Source organism: Budorcas taxicolor, chromosome 10 (assembly GCF_023091745.1).
Source record: "Budorcas taxicolor isolate Tak-1 chromosome 10, Takin1.1, whole genome shotgun sequence".
Classification (NCBI taxonomy): Eukaryota; Metazoa; Chordata; class Mammalia; order Artiodactyla; family Bovidae; genus Budorcas; species Budorcas taxicolor.
The window spans coordinates 85,208,151-85,226,065 of NC_068919.1; the positions used below are offsets into that span (position 1 = coordinate 85,208,151).

Genomic DNA, 17,915 nt, shown 5'->3' on the forward strand with positions numbered 1-17,915 from the left:
AGAGAGAGTTTAAAAATGCATATCTACCTGAATCTATGTTGCTTAAGTAGGAATTCTGTTTATAGGTTAACTGAGCATACAGATATCAACAAATGGTGATTGATAGAGGATAAGGGAAGCCAGAGCATGCTAATAAATATGAGGGAGAGAGATGATCCTCTCAGGCTCCACAGGGAGTGAAGGGCAGTGTGGTGAGGAGGGCCCAGGTCCCTAGATTCCCATGGCACCACACTTCCATGTCCCAGAAGGGAGTCTTCGGCATCATCTTTTTAGAAACTCCTATTTGTTCTTCTGCGTGTCTGAGAGGATTGAGAAATGGAGAAGTTCTTCTTGAAGTAAAGAAATTTACCTCAAAATGAATTTCTGGAAAATACTTGGTTGTATTCCATGGGTGTGAGCTGTGTGGCCTGTGAGCTCTGGTTGAATTGTCAGGAAGCTAGTCTTTTCTCTTGCAAAGAAGGCGTGTGCAAACAGTTTATTTGAGGGACACAGAGTGGGATGTTTGAGAATGAGTGGGACTTCGGAAAGTCTGATGCATTTGATGTGTGTATACCGAGGACTGTGGAGAGGGCCTCGTTGATGATGATAATGAGAGTAAAGGTTGCCAGCTAAGGTTCCAAGTTAGCCTGTCATCCTGCATTCCAGGAGAAGAGCCAGCTCCTGGTTCTGGCTTTGTAACAGTTGGGGACTTAAGGGACAAGAATTAGCAAAGGAAATTTGATCCTTGGCTCCTTCCCTTCTTGTGAGCCATCGTAGTCCTGCTTGGCTGCCATTAGCTCCCTCCTTGCTCTTCTGTCTTTCTATGTTGGGCTGATATATTATATTTTCTATCTTCAAAGGGGAATTGGAACCTTAGAGGGGAAAGAACAAATAGATTTATGCCTCTTTTTCTTTAGTGCTTTTTTTTTTGACCTAGGTTGCCAAAGCAAGGTCTTGGTTTAAAAAAGTGTGATGGGAAGATCCCAGAGAGATGCCTTCAGTAGATTTTCCTGTTTTCAGAGTGTGGTGGAGAAGAACAACCCAAAACAAGCCCAAGGCAGCATTGATATTAGATGCACTTGTTGCATTCCTTTTCCTAACATTTTTTTTTAGCATTCTGCACAGCACCAGAATCATGCTTGTTAACTTTTAGAGTCAGGTAACTTTCTGTATAGAACTCAGAAATGTCAGGAGTGGATGATGGAAACCATGGAGCATTATTATCTCTAGACACTTGATTAATTTCTCTTGGACTTGAAAGTTCTCTGCATCTACTGTCTCTGGATACTCAGGAAGTTTCTAGGCCATTGATGGAAGTTGACTGGATTGGCTTCCAGATCTTTGTTTGGTTGTGACATGGAAAATGATTTTGTGTATTGTGTTATGTTGTATTTCTAGAACTCTATGGCTTTGATGTGCTCATAGATTCTACCCTGAAGCCATGGTTGTTGGAAGTGAATCTCTCTCCTTCTTTGGCCTGGTAAGTAGTCTGTTCCATTAACTAGAAAAGGACAAACCTTCAATAAGCAACACTAAAACACTTTTTTTTTTGGGGGGGGGGGGTCATTTCTTTTGGCACTAGGAGATTTCCCTCTCCTCCTTCTTTATTAGACTGAGATGATTAGAATTTCTAAATTTAGGGGATTTGTGGCATATTATCAGAGTCCATATTGCAACCATAGACCTCTGTCTTACTAGTCAATTTGCAATCTCTGTTTACTATCTTGTTGGGCTTCTAGGGATGCTTCTTTCATTTTCATCTCCACTGCATTCTCTCTCATACTTTTTTTAAGCTTTGTAGGTGTTTAGCTAAGGGTAAAGAAATACATGAGATATATTTCCTTTGTTACCAAAAGTTTATACATGCTCTAACCCACACATATCATAAAGGTATAGAGCTGGGCCTAGGAGTGTGTAAATAATATCTGGTCCTTTTACCCAGTCCATGTCCTGGTGTTATCCATCCTAGATTAAAGTCTAAAATCTTGAGACATTTTAAAAAATTATTTTTAACCCATCGTTTAGAAGAAGGAAAGAAACTTATTTTCCAATACCAGAGAAGACTCTGCTTCTATCTGTGGCTACAGCCAGAGTTTCTGTTAGTTATATGCTTCTCTAAACAGCTAGAAAACCCTAGAGATTTATGCCAGAGACCACCCAGCTGCTGCATTTTTAACAATGAAAAATGTTGGCAAAATGCCAAGTAATCAAATAAAGACAGACTGACTACTTGGTTGGATGGGGGTTTGGCTTCACCCCAATTATAAGGTGTAGAGCTGGATAATACAGACGCTTCAGATGTTGTGCTATACTTAGGTTAAGTCAGTGTTTTGTAAATTTCCTGGCAATGCACACCATACAGTGTTAGAGAGCCCCAGGGTAAGGGGTTAGAGGAATCTGGTTTCTGGGGGAACACCTCAACCCCAAAGCCAGCATCGCATCATCACCACAGGGAGGCCCTGCACTTTCCCAACAAAGCCAGGGAGGCTTTGTTGTTTCTCTTTCCATGTGGGTTCCTGCTGTATCCTCTGGTGATACTTTGCTACAATTTGTATTATTATTATTTTTTTTTGCTTTAATTTGCAAGCACACAATCTTAAGGAGATTGATTTAGAATGGAAAATGAAGTCTTAAAAAAGTGCAAAGATAACCCAAGTTCCTTCTCTTGCATGTGAATGTGATTTGATGATCACAGCAGTAAAAAATAACTTGAATGATTATTTTTTCATGCTAATAAAAGAGCATATTAAAAATCTGAACCTCTAAAATCCACAGTGATAAAGCAGTGTTCATGACCCTGTGCAAACAAGACCTTCTGGAATAAAAAGGTTGGAGTGTCAGTGGGTCAGCGCCTTAGAGCTAGGCCTGCCTTACAGAGGATGAACTTGACACCAGGCTTTTATGTCTAGAATTTTTGCCCAGATTTTTTTCCCCGCATGGATTTGATGTACTTTATGTGTTGTTCCTCACTGACATTTGGTAGCTCTCTTACATTGAGGGCTGTTAAGGGCAGCTATTCTCTTAACCTATAAAATTATCAATTGCTCTTTTCTTCCTTTATTCTGTTAGTGATGCACCTCTGGACCTAAAGATTAAAGCCAGTATGATCTCAGATATGTTCACTGTTGTAGGTGAGTAGTATTCTTTCCTGAAGACTCATAAATGTGAAGTAGAGCATCGATTCTGTCAGACTGTATATGTGTTGCCAACTGGCAGTTCTTCAGACATACTGAATGTTTTGTACTCAAAAATTATATTTTCAGGGAAGTGTTTATATGTTTCTACATCCCCTGGCTCCTTCCTGCCCTGAGGCTGAACCACAGCTAGGGCTGAGACCTAATTCCTGGGGCACAGGAATCATGAGCTGAGGAAGAGAATTAAGCAAAGATCTGGAGAAAATATATTTTGCCCTGAGCTGAGATAGTGAAACCCACTGAAGAGGCTTTGTTACCAAGGAGACTGGCTATGTTTCTGCTATGCAGTCTTTACTGGTGTCAACACAATCTCTTCTGTAGTAGTTAGAACTGAAGCAAGCCAAGGAAAAAATCCCTTTGTGATTAGATAAAACTTTGAGATGGAGATGGGCTGCCAAGTGGGTATGTTGTGGGTTTAGGGTTGTTGTTGTTGTTGTTTTAAGTAGCCCAAAAACACATAATAAAATGCACTTGAACTAGCCCTTGATGTACCAGCAAATGCTGTAAAACTTTGCTACCCCATTCTCCTTGGATGAGAGTCTGCTTCTTTTTAGGAAATAAGTGAAATTAGCCCAAGCCTAATTTCTTAAGCCATGGAGAATCTACAATGCGTATTTTGGAACTTGCCAGTAGTAGACCACTTTTAGCCGTTCCAGAAGTGGATCCTATAACAGGACAAGACCCCTCACTTGCTTCTGGATTCTCCTGGTAAAAACCAACACTGTTATTTTCCAGTCACCATCCAGGAAGCCACTTTAAAATAATTTGTCTTTATTAACAACTGTGTGTTTTTAAGTGAACTTTTATCTGAAGGTCATCGAAAGTCTTCATCTCTTTGTCCATCAGAATCACATATCGGTTCCCCAACCAGGAAGGCTGATTGATCTGCATATTTTCCTTTCTTGTTCACTCCAGTCGTGATAGTTCAAAGTTCAAGAGGAGGATGTGTATGGGAGAGTCATGCCTAATCCTCTTCAAGATGGAGCTTTATCAGATTTATGGCAGTGAAACCGAGCTTGTTCATCAAAAGGAAAGGTGCAGCTAAACCTTCTAATTTCTTAGCAAATGGCAGTTTTAATGTTTCCCATTCCCCATTCAGGGTTTGTGTGTCAAGATCCTGCCCAGCGGACATCAACCCGGCCAATTTACCCCACGTTTGAGTCTTCCAGGCGAAACCCTTTCCAGAAACCTCAGGTAAAAAGTTCCAGCAGCAGGAAGCCCTAAGGAAGCTTATTGTAAAGTGGCAGCTGTTGTCAATAAGTGAGCTGAAGCACTATGATTAGAAGGTCACTTACAGCAGGAGAATTGGGGCACCATTCTAGACAGGAGACAGTTATATTCAGCCATGGCTAATAGCTTACGCTTTTAATGCTTTCAAACCATCTTACTTTCTGCTTTTTGTCTTTCTTTTCTCTTGGCTTCCTTTTCCATTGTCTTTTCTTTTTTCTTTCTGTCTCTTTTCAAAAATTGCTCTCAGTCTTTTCACATTGATACGCTCATAAGTGAGGCACAGGGAGGGATTCTGCAAATTTCTCGTCACCACTCTGCTGCATTCTTTATGATCTTCAGGCTAGCTTTGCAGAGAAGATGCTCAATCGAAATAATATCTTCTCTACATGCGATTCTCTTCACAAGGACCCTCAGTGATCATGAGGTGCTGATTGAATTTAAATGAGCTAAATGCCTGCAGAGAGCTTGGCGGGCGTGTCTGAAACTTCATTTGACCCAGTGTTGCTCCAGTCTTTGTGTACTCTGCATTTTTGTTCCAGGTAAATCAGTCAGCTGTCTGATGGTTTATCCATTCCATCATTTGATCAGTCCCTGCCCATCTAGACCCGGCTAGTTTCCACTTATGTCTCTTTGCCTTTAACCTTTCTTCTTATCCAAAAGGTCCCCTTTCCTCCTCTCTTCCTATCTGGACTGATTACCTTACCTGCTCAGAAGTTTGGAGACCATTTCTTATTAAATCCATTCCATTCTTTCATGGCCTCTTCTTTTCATTGCAACATTATTTACTGGTTCTCAACTGCATTGTTTTGCCTTCATTGATTTGTTGCCTTTAAATTGTCCAGTACTCCTCTACGAGACTGTAAGCTCTTTGAAGGCAGAAACAGCTGCTATTTCTCCCCATTCCTCATCTTTCCCTTATTTTTTCCCTCCTACGTTCTCCCACCTCCACTTTAGCCCTCCGTCTCTCCCTTTTTTCCCTCCCACTCCTCTTCCTTTTGTTTGCTGGTCTCATTTAGAGTACTGCTACTTCTGTTTGCTAAGCTTACATACCATTATTTATTCAGATAGCTTTTCATTAGAACAGGGTTGGAAACCTCAAAATGCCTCTGAGGATTGCAGAGTAAATAGGGCCAGGTATGATACGCGAGTGCCGTGACTGCAGTAAAGTGGGTTAGTGCATGCTTCACATTAACTCTTTTACTTCTGTGCTTTAGCTGATCGCTGCTGTGAGTTGGCAGATAGTCTTACTTTCTAGAGAAATCAGGAATCTTATTTTAAAATACTGACAACAAGTTCAATTTAAAAAATAATACTTCGCAAATGAAACATGGTATGTCGGTGAGCTGGATTTAGTTTGCAGGCTGCCTGTGACCTCTTGCTTTCAAATTATTCCCGATTAGTATCAGTGCTGTAGTATAGAACAAGGTGAACCATATTTTAAGGGGTATTAGATTAGAAGCGAAATCATGCAGCAGTGTTGTACTTGATCAGTTGTACGTGTGTGTGTGTGTGTGTGTGTGCGTGTGTGCGTGTGTGCGTGTGCACGTGTGCACGCACTCAGTCGCTTCAGTCGTGTCCGACTCTTTGCGACCCCATGGACTGTAGCCCGCCAGGCTCCTGTGTCCATGGGATTCTCCAGGCAAGCATACCTGAGTGGGTTGCCATGCCCTCCTCCAGGGGGTCCTCCTGACGCAGGGATGGAACCCTCACCTCTGGTGTCTCCTGCACTGCAGGTGAATTCTTTACCGCTGAGCCACTGGGGAAGTCCTGATCAGTAGTGCATCACACGTCAAAGGGTTTTTTTTTTAACTTTTAACAAGAAAAGTAGAGGGTTAACCTAGGTGTACTAGGAAAACTGAATTGAGGCAGTCGCGCACGTTCCTTTAAATTGTTTTCTGCAGTATCTGTGAGTCAAAGGATTGTGTATAAAATATTACGAATGTTTCTGTGCAGCTTTAACAGAGTTTCTGCAAGTTCCACTCTAGGAATAGCTGTATGTCAATCTTGGATGAATTGATCCCTTTTCTTAGCTTGCCTGTCAGCTTTTATTGGTGACTTTGCAAATAGTGAAGAACCTATTCGCTGTTTGCTCTGCTAACTGGTAGGTAACAGTGTGACTTTATCCATGAGCAGTCCACAGGATAATTACTTAAAGGCTTAAGAAGCTGTAGATTATTTCCATGTACTGTGTGAGACCATTTTACCAGGTAGACTAATAACTTCAGGATCTTCAGTATGTGACAGTAGGATTGAGTTCTCAGTGGTGAGAAGGTGAAACTGGAATAGTTATACCACAGGAGAATGCAGTGTGAAAAATAATAAATGCTTTAATCTTTCAAGTGCAAAATATAGGGCTTTGGCTTTTGTTCTCTGCTTGGAGATTATTTTTTTCTTTTTTATATTAGATGTAGGAGTTGGAAAATATAGACATGTTAGGAGAAGATAAGGCTTTATTCCATTTTTCTGTCTTTTATAGCGTCCAGTATCTGCACAGTTACAGTCATCAACCGTCAAGCAGGTAAGTTCTGGATCTATTGGAGAGTTCATTCAGACTATTATCTTCATTCCCCAGATGGAAAGCCTTTTAGCTTCACCGTTTCACAGCATATATTTCATGTACCTGCTCTTTAAGTAGTTTAACAATGTAAAATAGAATAAGTGAAAATGAATGCTGAGATCTTTTCAGATGTAGTATATAAAAGTAGAGGTTGCAGGAATTCCTGAATCCTCTTTTTCTGGTAGTGATCATGCTGTGATGGAGGCAGCTGAATTCAGATGATGAACACAGTTTAGAGGCATATCTGTGGCTTTGACTAAAATATTCCAGAAAGGAAATACCATCGTTCACAAGCCACCTTTCATTTGTTCAAGTGTCTTATGAAACATACCCTTGTCAGTAGCTTAATGTTGGAAGTGTTTTCACATTGGATATTGGGCTATAATTTTTTTTTTTTTTAACAGAAGCCTTTTCTTATGCGTAGTGATATGTAGTCATGAATCTTAGAAACACTGCCATCATTACTATCTTAGATACTACCTATAAAATAAACACAAAATATTTGATCTCAGTCTCTAAATGATCAGCATTTGTCTCCTTTCTGTTCTTGTTAGTATGTGAGATATACTGTCGCTGTCTTCTATGCAGATTTTTTTTTTGCATCTTTTTGAAGTGATAGGATAGTAGTGAGGGGACTGCTCCCGCTATTTGATGTGTTGATATGAAGGATGTAGATGTTCCCATTCATAAATGTGTCACTTGCAATTATTAATCTTTTAGTAAAAGGCTCCGTATATATTTATTTTGGCGTTTGTACTCTCTGATACAGATTCTTTCAAGCTTGGAAGCTTGAATTGTAAGTTGCCTAGCTATTATTTTTGATAAAGTGATTTACATGGTATATATGAATTCAAGAAATGAAGGAAAAGACAAGACTTGGTGTGTTGTCTAATATTTGGTAACTGATTAGCATAGTTTTGTAATACAAGTTTGGTTGTTTAACTGGTGGAATTCAAAACTCTGTAATGGGGTTTTGTATTTAGCAGGTACCTAAGTGTGCAAGCTCCTCTCCATGGCAAACAAAAAAAACAAGCATAACCCAAGGCTGTTGATTTCAAAGACCTTATACTCTACATATCTCTTGACCTAACCTCTTTAAGGAGAACATTAAAGTACCATTTCATAGCCTTCTGAACTTGACTCCAAAGAAGTGTCTTTGATATGGAATTCTAAGCTTAATGTCCCATTACCCCTTTTAATTCTGTTCTGCCTCTATTGCTTGAATTTTCATAAGTTGCAAACAACCTGTGGACGAGCAAGGCCTCACTCTAGTGGTTAGGCTTTTCAGCACTGCTCACATGACACAATGGCTTTGTGACTTTATTTGGGCAGTTTTAAACATATTGAATTCTTAACTCTTATTGTCCTTTGCAATGTTCTACCGTGTCCCTGTCTTTTTGTTAATGAAACACTTTCAAGTCTACAATAGTTTCATCGGAGCTCAGTGAAAAAAGAAAAGAAACTCAGCTCTGGCCATTTAGACTGTGAACATTTCTTTTTTTGGTGCTGGCAGATTGTTGAAGATACAGTTTTTTACTTGTTGTCCATTATCTTTTTCTACATTTCCCCTTTCCCTTGAAGGCCTATGGTTTAATATTTTTCACTCAACAGAAATTATATTTTAGTGTTCCAAGGCAGGCGGTATTGTTTTGTGGAAGGAACAGGGACTTTGAAGTCAGATAGACCTGGGTTCGAATTTGAACTCTGCCAGTCACTAACTCTTAGACCTTCAGCAAGTTCGTTTATGTCTCAGGCTCACTTCCCTCATCCATCAAATGAGGGTTTGTGTTCAGTCGCTAAATTGTGTCTGACTCTTTGCAACCCCACGGGCTGCAGCATACCAGGCTTATGTGTCATTCACTATCTCCCAGAGTTTGCTGAGATTCATGTCCACTGAGTCAGTGATGCTATCAAACCATCTCATCCTCTGCCACCCTTTTCTCCTTCAGTCTTTCCCAGCATCAGGGTCTTTTTCAATGAGTTAGCTCTTTGCATCAGATGGCCAAAGTATTGGAGCTTCTGCTTCAGCATCAGTCCTTCCAATGAATATTCAGGGTTGATTTCCTTAAGGATTGACTGGTTTAATGTTGCAGTCCAAGGGATTCTCAAGAGGCTCCTCCCATTCCTTTCTTAGCATAATTCCATTTGTGTATTACACAAATTACATTACAAATGAGGGTAGTAATATGCAAATGGAGTTACGCTGAGAAAGGAATGATCACACACAGGGAAAATACTTGGGATAGTTTTGGACACACAGATAACCCTCAGAAGACTTAGCCCCCTTCAACTTTTGAGTCCTATTTTGTTTTCCTTTTTCCATTGTCAGTATCTGGTGTTATTTTGATATTCATTTATTTATAGTCATGTATTTTCACATTTACTATCATCAAGAAATGCAAATTAACCCAATTAATTTATTATTCATCCTACCAGACACCAATACATATTCTAAACAATGCTTAATCAGTACCCAGTCACCTTCTAATTTGATTCACTGCTACTTATCTTACCTTATAGTTGTCTTTTAACTGTGTTCAACTTTTATTGGTATATTTTATTTATTATATCATGATACTGAGTCCTGATTGGAAATAAAACTACAAGTAAAAATACTATGACATTTTCACAGATGCTTCTCTAACATCCAGAGACATTAAATATATTTTTGCTTTTCCTCCTTTTTATTATTTTGTCCAAAAAATCAAAATTTTAAAGCATGTTTAAAAATAAAGCAGTCTCCATACTACAATTCTTTATGAACCCATTAAACTCTAAATGCTTATGGATTTTTTTCTTTTAATATTTGTTCCATTATTTTACTAGGGATTCAGGTTAGACTTACCAGGCAGTAATCACCAGGAGCGTACTTCTTACATTTTTGAAGATTGGTACCTCATTTGTTTTTTCCTAATCCTTTAGTATCTCCTCAGTTCTCCATGATTTTTCAAATATAATTATAAGTTGTTCTGGTAAGTTTTTTTGTTTGTAAAGCCAGTTCTGTTAATAACAAGATGCATGTCTGTCAGACCTGCTGACTTACGTTTAGTACACATTTTCAGATGCTACATGTCTCTTTTTATACTGTAACACACACCTACTTGCTTTCTTTTTCCCCCCTAATTTCTCAGTAGTGTACTTCTGGTCATCATTATATTTAAGCCTTCTCTGTTAGCCATTTTGGGTCTATTTCCACCCAGATTTGTTCACATGTGGTCTTTTTTTGTTCATTTTCTTTCATTTGATAGCAGTGATTCATTTCACTTCTTAAACTCGTCCTTCTTATTTTCTTGGTGGCAAGATGCATCACATATAAATTGATTTATTTCTAATCTATGTGTTTTTAACACAGAATTCCAAACTTTGTAAAATTGCATTGGAAGATTTTTTTATTCTCTGCATGTGTTCTCTTTCAAACAGATTTTTTTTTAAAAAAAAACCCTCAATTTTGATATCTTTGAGGATGCCTCACCATTTTTTTATTTTCTGCATTTGTCCAGTTCTCCTAACTGGTACTTCTCAGTTCTTCCCTAGCAATGAAAGTTAGATGTGTACATGTTTCTTCTCTGGGTGTAGTTCTGTATCCTGAGTTGTACTAATGATATTTTAACGATTTAGATGCATGTTGCATGGCAGAATTCTTACTGTGACAGTTTAAAGTGTGTCTGAGAACCCAGTAGTTTAAATCTTATGTCATCTAGCCAGAGGCAGTGGTTCTTTTTAAGTTCAGAGGAGCCTTATTTCCTTAGTGTAGTCAGTCAGTTCATTGGAGTATGTGGATTTATTCTATCTACTACCCGGAGAATGAAGCTGAGATTTTGTGTCCAAAATCAAAACCACAGAATGGCTTGTATTTAAACTCTTTTGCTCTTATTTTTGACAATCCTGATGGCCTTTCAAGTCAGCCTTATTTCTTTTCTCTTTGCTTTTAATTTCTAAGTATCTCCTTGGTACTCATAAGCATTTTTCTTCTTTCTTTTTTTCTTTATTATCCTTTCTTCTCCCCTTTTTCTCTTACCTCTGTCTATAATTCATTTGTTAAGACTTCATTTCATTAATAAGTATTTGTAGGTCTGGAATAGTAATGCTTTGTTGTTGTTGTATAAATACATTTCTCTATGAACCAGCACAACAGATATTATGTAGATTAAAAAATTGCTCTCTAATTTCAAATTTATTGAAAAGCTGAAGTTGGCAAAATATTTTTGACTTTGTAATCTGATTATTTTCCACTGGCTTCTCCAAAGACCTAGGACCCCTGGGTGGATGTTAGAGAAGCGTTTGACACACCTAGATGCCAAGAGCTACATCTCTTCCTATTTCTTCCTCTCGGCCTTCTTCTTCTTCTTCTTCTTCTTTTTTAATATTTATTTGGCTGTGCTGGGTCTTAATTGCGGCATGTGGGATATTCCCCAACCAGGGATTGAACCCAGGTCCCCTGCATTGGGAGCACAAAGTATTAGCCACTGGACCACCAGGGAAGCCCCCTCTCAGCCTTCTTAATAGCTGACACGGAGATAAATGGGTGAAGAGATTAAAGGAGTTTCCAGCCACATTTTTTTTTCTCTTGAAGTAGCATTGACCTTTTCTTTGCAGCCTTGTGGTATTTGTGGCAGTAAAAGAATAAAGACCTTGGTTCATGGAAGTTAACAGCTGGAGCATTCATCTAACAAGCACCATTACCCCCTCCTTTTCCTAACCTCCCGAGTACCCCGACCAGGAGCACCTGCTTGAATTCCTACACACCCTACTCAAATAACACTCACACAGGCATGCAGTGGCTTGAGTTAGGATTGTGTACTGTGAGTATTGTTAATGTGGGTCAGTGACAACTCTGGAAATGACTGGGAAGGTTTTTGAGGTGCTCATTCTTTGTTTGGGGGAGCAGGCTTAGATGAGTAGAGGAAGACTGCGCCAGCACCAGCATAATCTCAGTCTCTGGAAGCCAGCAATATCGCTCTATCATGAAGCAGTTCCACAAAGATGAAGATTAGGTCCTAGGAAAGCAAAAAAAAAGTTTAAAAAGATAAAAAAAGAAAAATAAACAACAAACAAGCAAACAACCCCTAATAAAGACAAGAGATTGAACAACAAAAACAAAGAAAGACAAAAAGATTTTTTTAATTGGTGGTGCTCATTAGATGAGTGACTGGATCAGTAGTGACTTGATCCATGCTCTTATAAATATGACCATTCCTTAAAACTATTCTGACAGGCAAGTAACTGTTTCTTAAAATACTTTTATCAGTGACCTTGTAATACAGTTAATCAGCATTTTAAAGTAACATTCTTTCTATTCTAAAATGCTTAATCTTTATTTTTATTTATATCATTAAAATGAATGCTGACTTCACATTCTCGTCTTTCATAATTTCAGAGGACTTTAAGATATCTTTAACTATTGTGAGGTGATGAGGCAACTTGACTTTGGAGGTTTTACTGCTAGTGGCTTTCTGATCAAAGTCATGTTGTGACATGTGAGGTAGATAAGTCTTTTTAGCAAATAGTAAATAATGTATGAAAATGACAGACGTCCTCAAGACACCCATTTAGTATTTTGGCTTTTCCAAACTATATGCTGAATAAGAACTCACACTTTAAAGATTTTTTAAAATGATTATATTGATTCCCTTCCTAAATTTTTAAACTTTCTTCTTAATTTCCCTGTAATCCCAACATGTGCTGTGTAATGTATTTCCAGGGATTAGAACGGAGTTGAATATTTTTCCAAAATTCTCTGCAAATTTTAATTCTAACCGTGGTTGATCTGTGTGTTAGCACATTATTTGCTTGTTCAAAAAATATCTATTGATCTCCTACTCCATGCTAAGTAGTGTTCTAGATGCTAAAGATACCACAGGAAAAGCTAAAGAGAGAAAAGTTCCTGCCTTCACTCATTGCTTGTATATGCTGATTTCATGATTTTTCTTTGATGGATTTGCTTATCAGAAAATCTGTGTTTTGTAACTCCATGCTGGTTTTGAAGATTAGTATATATTGGTCTTCCCTGCATCCAAAGATAAAGCCAGTCATGGTTATTTATATACAGGTAGACATTAGTCTGTGTGGGCAACCATAATAAAATACCATAGATCAGGTGACTTAAATCACAGAAATCTATTTCTCACAGTTCTGAAGGCTGGGAAGTTCAAGGTCAATGTGCTGGCAAGGTAGGTTTTGTTCTGAGGCCTCTTCTTTCGGCTTGTAGATGGTCATCCTCTTGCACTGTGCTCTTTGTGCATATTCAGGCAGAGAGAGAGAACAAGCTTCCTGGTGACTCTTGTTTACAAGGTATTTATCTCATTAGACCAGTGCCTCATTCTCATGTCCTCATCTACTTACCTCCGAAAAGCCCTGTCTCCAAATATCATCACATTGTGTGGGTTAGAGCTTCAGCATGAATTTTGGGGCAACACAAACATTTAGTTTAACAATGAGTATTGTTGAGGAGCTTCTCTTGTAACTCAGTTGGTAAAGGATCTGCCTGCAATGCAGGAGGCCTGGGTTCAATTCCTGGGTCAAGAAGATCCCCTGGAAAAGGAAATGGCAGCCCGCTTTAGTATTCTTGGCTGGAGAATCCCATGCACAAAGGAGCCTGGCAGGATATAGTCCGTGGGGTTGTGAGTTGGACGCAACTTAGCGACTAAACCACTGCCATTGAGTGTAGCTAAAAATGTCAAAAGTGAGTTGTCAGAAAGCCTTTCCATACAGTGTGTACACAAAGAGGGAAATAAACAATAGTCCCTGACAGTAAGATTTCTTCTGTCTGGTCAGTTACTTCTTGGACTCTTAGAGAGAGAAATTGCACCCCTATTTCTTGGATTATTCATTCCTTATTCCCACTTGGCTAATTTAGTTATCAGTCATCTTTTTTTTGTTTTTAAATAATAGTTTATTTTCACGTTTCATACATCTGACTTCCTTTGTTGGCTTTATATTTCTCTGCTCTCATAACATCAAAATCACTTAAAACTTTTGTTCTCCGACAACCTTCCTGATCATCATTCAGAAGCTGAAGTTGCCTTGATCATCTCTGGGGATCCATAAGGAGCATGACCCACTGGAGTGCCTTCTTGGAGTACCCGAGGCAGTCATTCTAGATACAAGTCTCCTGAAGTCCAGCAGCTACAGTGTTTTTCAAGTCATAGCCTTGCTCACATTTCTTTTCTACATCACTGATAACTCTCATCTCAATATTTCCCCCTCAAGTTCTGAAACATCCCATTGTCCAACTTTGTCATCTGTGACATAGCAGATTGCTCATTGTTTTTCTGTCTTATGTCTCACTTTTCCTAGCTCTCCTTCCCCAGTGTTAAGAATATAGTGACTTCCTGAAATAAACACATATCTAATCTTCAGTTCAGTTCCGTCGCTCAGTCGTGTCCGACTCTTTGCAACCCCATGAATCACAGCATGCCAGGCCTCCCTGTCCATCACCAACTCCTGGAGTTTACTCAAACTCATGTCCATCGAGTCGGTGATGCCATCCAGCCATCTCATCCTCTGTCGTCCCCTTCTCCTCCTGCCCCCAATCCCTCCCAGCATCAGAGTCTTTTCCAATGAGTCAACTCTTTGCATGAGGTGGCCAAAGTATTGGAGTTTCAGCTTCAGCATCAGTCCTTCCAGTGAACACCCAGGACTGATCTCCTTTAGGATAGGGACTCTCAAGAGTCTTCTCTAGCACCACAGTTCAAAAGCATCATTTCTTCGGCGCTCAGCTTTCTTCACAGTCCGACTCTCACATCCATACAGGACCACTGGAAAAACCATAGCCTTGACTAGACAGACCTTTGTTGGCAAAGTAATATCTCTGCTTTTTAATATTCTATCTAGGTTGGTCATAACTTTCCTTCCAAGGAGTAAGCGTCTTTTAATTTCATAGCTGCAATCACTATCTGCAGTGATTTTGGAGCCCCCCAAAATAAAGTCTGACACTGTTTCCACTGTTTTCCCATCTATTTCCCATGAAGTGATGGGACCAGATGCCGTGATTTCATTTTCTGAATGTTGAGCTTTAAGCCAACTTTTTCACTCTTCTCTTTCACTTTCATCAAGAGGCTTTTTAGCTCCTCTTCATTTTCTGCCGTAAGGGTGATATCATCTGCATATCTGAGGTTATTGATATTTCTCCTGGCAATCTTGATTCCAGCTTGTGCTTTTTCCAGCCCAGCGTTTCTCATGATGTACTCGGCATAGAAGTTAAATAAGCAGGGTGACAATATACAGCCTTGATGTAGTCCTTTTCCTGTTTGGAACCAGTCTATTGTTTCATGTCCTGTTTGGAACCAGTCTATTGTTTCATGTCCAGTTCTAACTGTTGCTTCTTGTCCTGCATATAGGTTTCTCAAGCGGCAGGTCAGGTGGTCTGGTATTCCCATCTCTTTCAGAATTTTCCACAGTTTATTGTGATCCACACAGTCAAAGGCTTTGGCATAGTCAATAAAGCAGAAATAGATGTTTTTCTGGAACACTCTTGCTTTTTCGATGATCCACCAAATGTTGGCAATTTGATCTCTGGTTCATCTGCCTTTCCTAAAACTAGCTTGAACGTCTGGAAGTTCACGGTTCATGTATTGCTGAAGCCTAGCTTGGAGAATTTTGAGCATGACTTTGCTAGCGTGTGAGATGAGTGCAATTGTGTGGTAGTTTGAGCATTCTTTGGGATTGCCATTCTAATCTTACATTGAAGTTATTTTCAGATTTTTTCCCCCATATCTTTCAAACTGTTAGATTTATGTCAAAACCAAGATAAGGAGTAAGTACTAGCTTAGAAAGCCATGTGGACATCTCTTTTGTGTGTGTGTCTCTTTCAACCCATAGTGTTTTCGTTCTATCCTTTTTTCTCTTCTTTTCTTTGAATTTGCTAGCTTTTATCTGCCAGGATTTCAGGCTAAGAGATCTATTACAGAAAATGGGCTTTGGATTTGAGCTTATACATATTATGAAACATAGTGGTATTGAGGGACTGACTAGAGGGAAGTGAAGAAAGACGATGGCAATACATTTTTGTTTTTCTTTTTTCTTCTCCCTAGCGTTCCCGTCCACTCTCCGCCAGTGATGCGGAAATGAAAAACCTTGTGGGCTCAGCACGGGAGAAGGTGCCGGGGAAGTTAGGTGGTTCTGTGCTTGGTCTGTCAATGGAGGAGGTAAAGATGACTCCATTTCAGGCCTTTGTGGGTTAACATAGGGTTCAGTGAAAATTAGTGATTCATAAATATTTGTGACAGTCCTGTCTTACACTGAACATGGGAGATATAGCCTCTTCATGCTTCTTGCATATTCTCGGGTCATAACTCTGTCCTGTAACCACAGAGATTACATTTATCAAAATAGGTGTTCATTTTATTTTCTCTTCCTCCATGTAGATCAAAGTTTTACGGAGGGTGAAGGAAGAGAATGATCGGAGAGGTGGATTTATTCGCATATTCCCTACATCAGAGACATGGGAAATATATGGGTGAGGTGACTACCTTTTTTTGTTTTTAATCTGTACTTCAGGTCCAGAGAATTGAATTAATTGTGACATAGTATCATCAGTGCTCTCCACTTGGTGCTTTTCTTATTTTAATTATTTGTAACAATATTAATATTACTCCACTGGAGAACTAAAGCTTTAATGATAATTTAATCTACTTGTGCATCATTCCTCCCTTTTTGCTAGTTCCCTGCTTCCTTCCTTACTAGCCCTCTAACCCAGAGTTAGATACTGTCCTAAATTTTGTGGTTATTATTACCTTGATTTGAAAAAAACTTTTTTTTACCTTCTGTATATGTACATAAACAATATACTGTTTATTTTTAATCATTGTTGAGATCAAGTTTTCATGCAATGAAATGCATCCATTTTATTTTAAGTTTGGTGATGAATTTTGACAAATGTAGCTATCAATTTAATCACCACAATCAAAATATAGAACATTACGTTACCTCCAGATGGCCTCTCAGGCTCCTTTACAGTCAGTGCCTCTCATTACCCTGAGCCTCAAATAGCTACTGATTTGCTTTTTATAGCACTATGGTTTTTCTAGAATTTTATACAAATAGAATCATACAGTATATATTTTTTGATGTCTGCATTCTTTTGTTTGGCATAATTTTGAGAATTGTCCATGCTGTGTGAAACAGTGGCAATTCATTCCTTATTATTGTTACATACCATTTCATTGTATGAATATAGCATAGTTTATCTCCTCACCTTTGTGGAACACTTGGATTGTGTCCAGTTTGGGGCTGTTGTGAAGAAAGCTGCTGTTACAAACAGTCATGCACAAGTCTGTGTGTGGATATATGATTTTGTGTTTTTTGAATAAATACCTAGGGGTAGAATAGGTGGGTCATATGATAAGGGATAAGAGAAAGAACCATTTTACATTTTACCAGTGATGTATGGAAGTTCCACTGGCTTCCTGTCCTTGCTAGCAATTGGTATTGTCAAGCTTTTTTAATTTTAGTCATTCTAGTATGTGTGTGTGTGTGTGTGTGTGTGTGTGTGTGTGTGTGTAGTGTTTCTTTGTAGTTTTAATTTGTTTTTGTCTGATGAACAATGATATTGAGCATTCATGTGCTATTGGCCATTTTTGTATCTTTCTTTTTTCATTTTAAATTTTAAGATTTTTATTTTTTTATTTCTATGTTATAAAGGGCTCTTGATATAAGTCCTTTCCCAGATATTTACATTGTGAATATTTCTCCAAGTCTGTAGCTAGCCTTTTTATTTTTATAACAGTGGCTTTCAAAATACAGAAGTTTTACATGTTAATGAAATCCAATTGACTAATTCTTTTTTAATATTTTTGCATTTTGTGTTTTCTAAGGCTTTACCAACCCCAAGTTCACAACACCTTTTCTCTTTTTTTTTTTTTCTACAAGTTTTATAATTTTGGCTTTTATATTTAGGTCTATGATATGTATTGATTCAATTTTTAGTGTATGGTGTGAAGTAAGGGTTGAAGTTC

The 17,915-nt window shown here is 38.6% G+C and overlaps 1 protein-coding gene across 1 annotated transcript in view; it reads left to right on the forward strand.

Annotated features, from left to right (window-relative positions):
- The window catches only part of TTLL5 (tubulin tyrosine ligase like 5), a 307,681-nt gene that overhangs the window by 59,633 nt on the left and 230,133 nt on the right, over positions 1 to 17,915 (forward strand). Inside the window, exons 12-17 of the mRNA XM_052646434.1 lie at positions 1,378 to 1,459; positions 3,049 to 3,110; positions 4,273 to 4,367; positions 6,880 to 6,921; positions 15,993 to 16,106; positions 16,326 to 16,417. Of these exons, the coding sequence (XP_052502394.1) occupies positions 1,378 to 1,459; positions 3,049 to 3,110; positions 4,273 to 4,367; positions 6,880 to 6,921; positions 15,993 to 16,106; positions 16,326 to 16,417 (487 nt within the window). The remainder of the gene's footprint in view (positions 1 to 1,377; positions 1,460 to 3,048; positions 3,111 to 4,272; positions 4,368 to 6,879; positions 6,922 to 15,992; positions 16,107 to 16,325; positions 16,418 to 17,915) is intronic.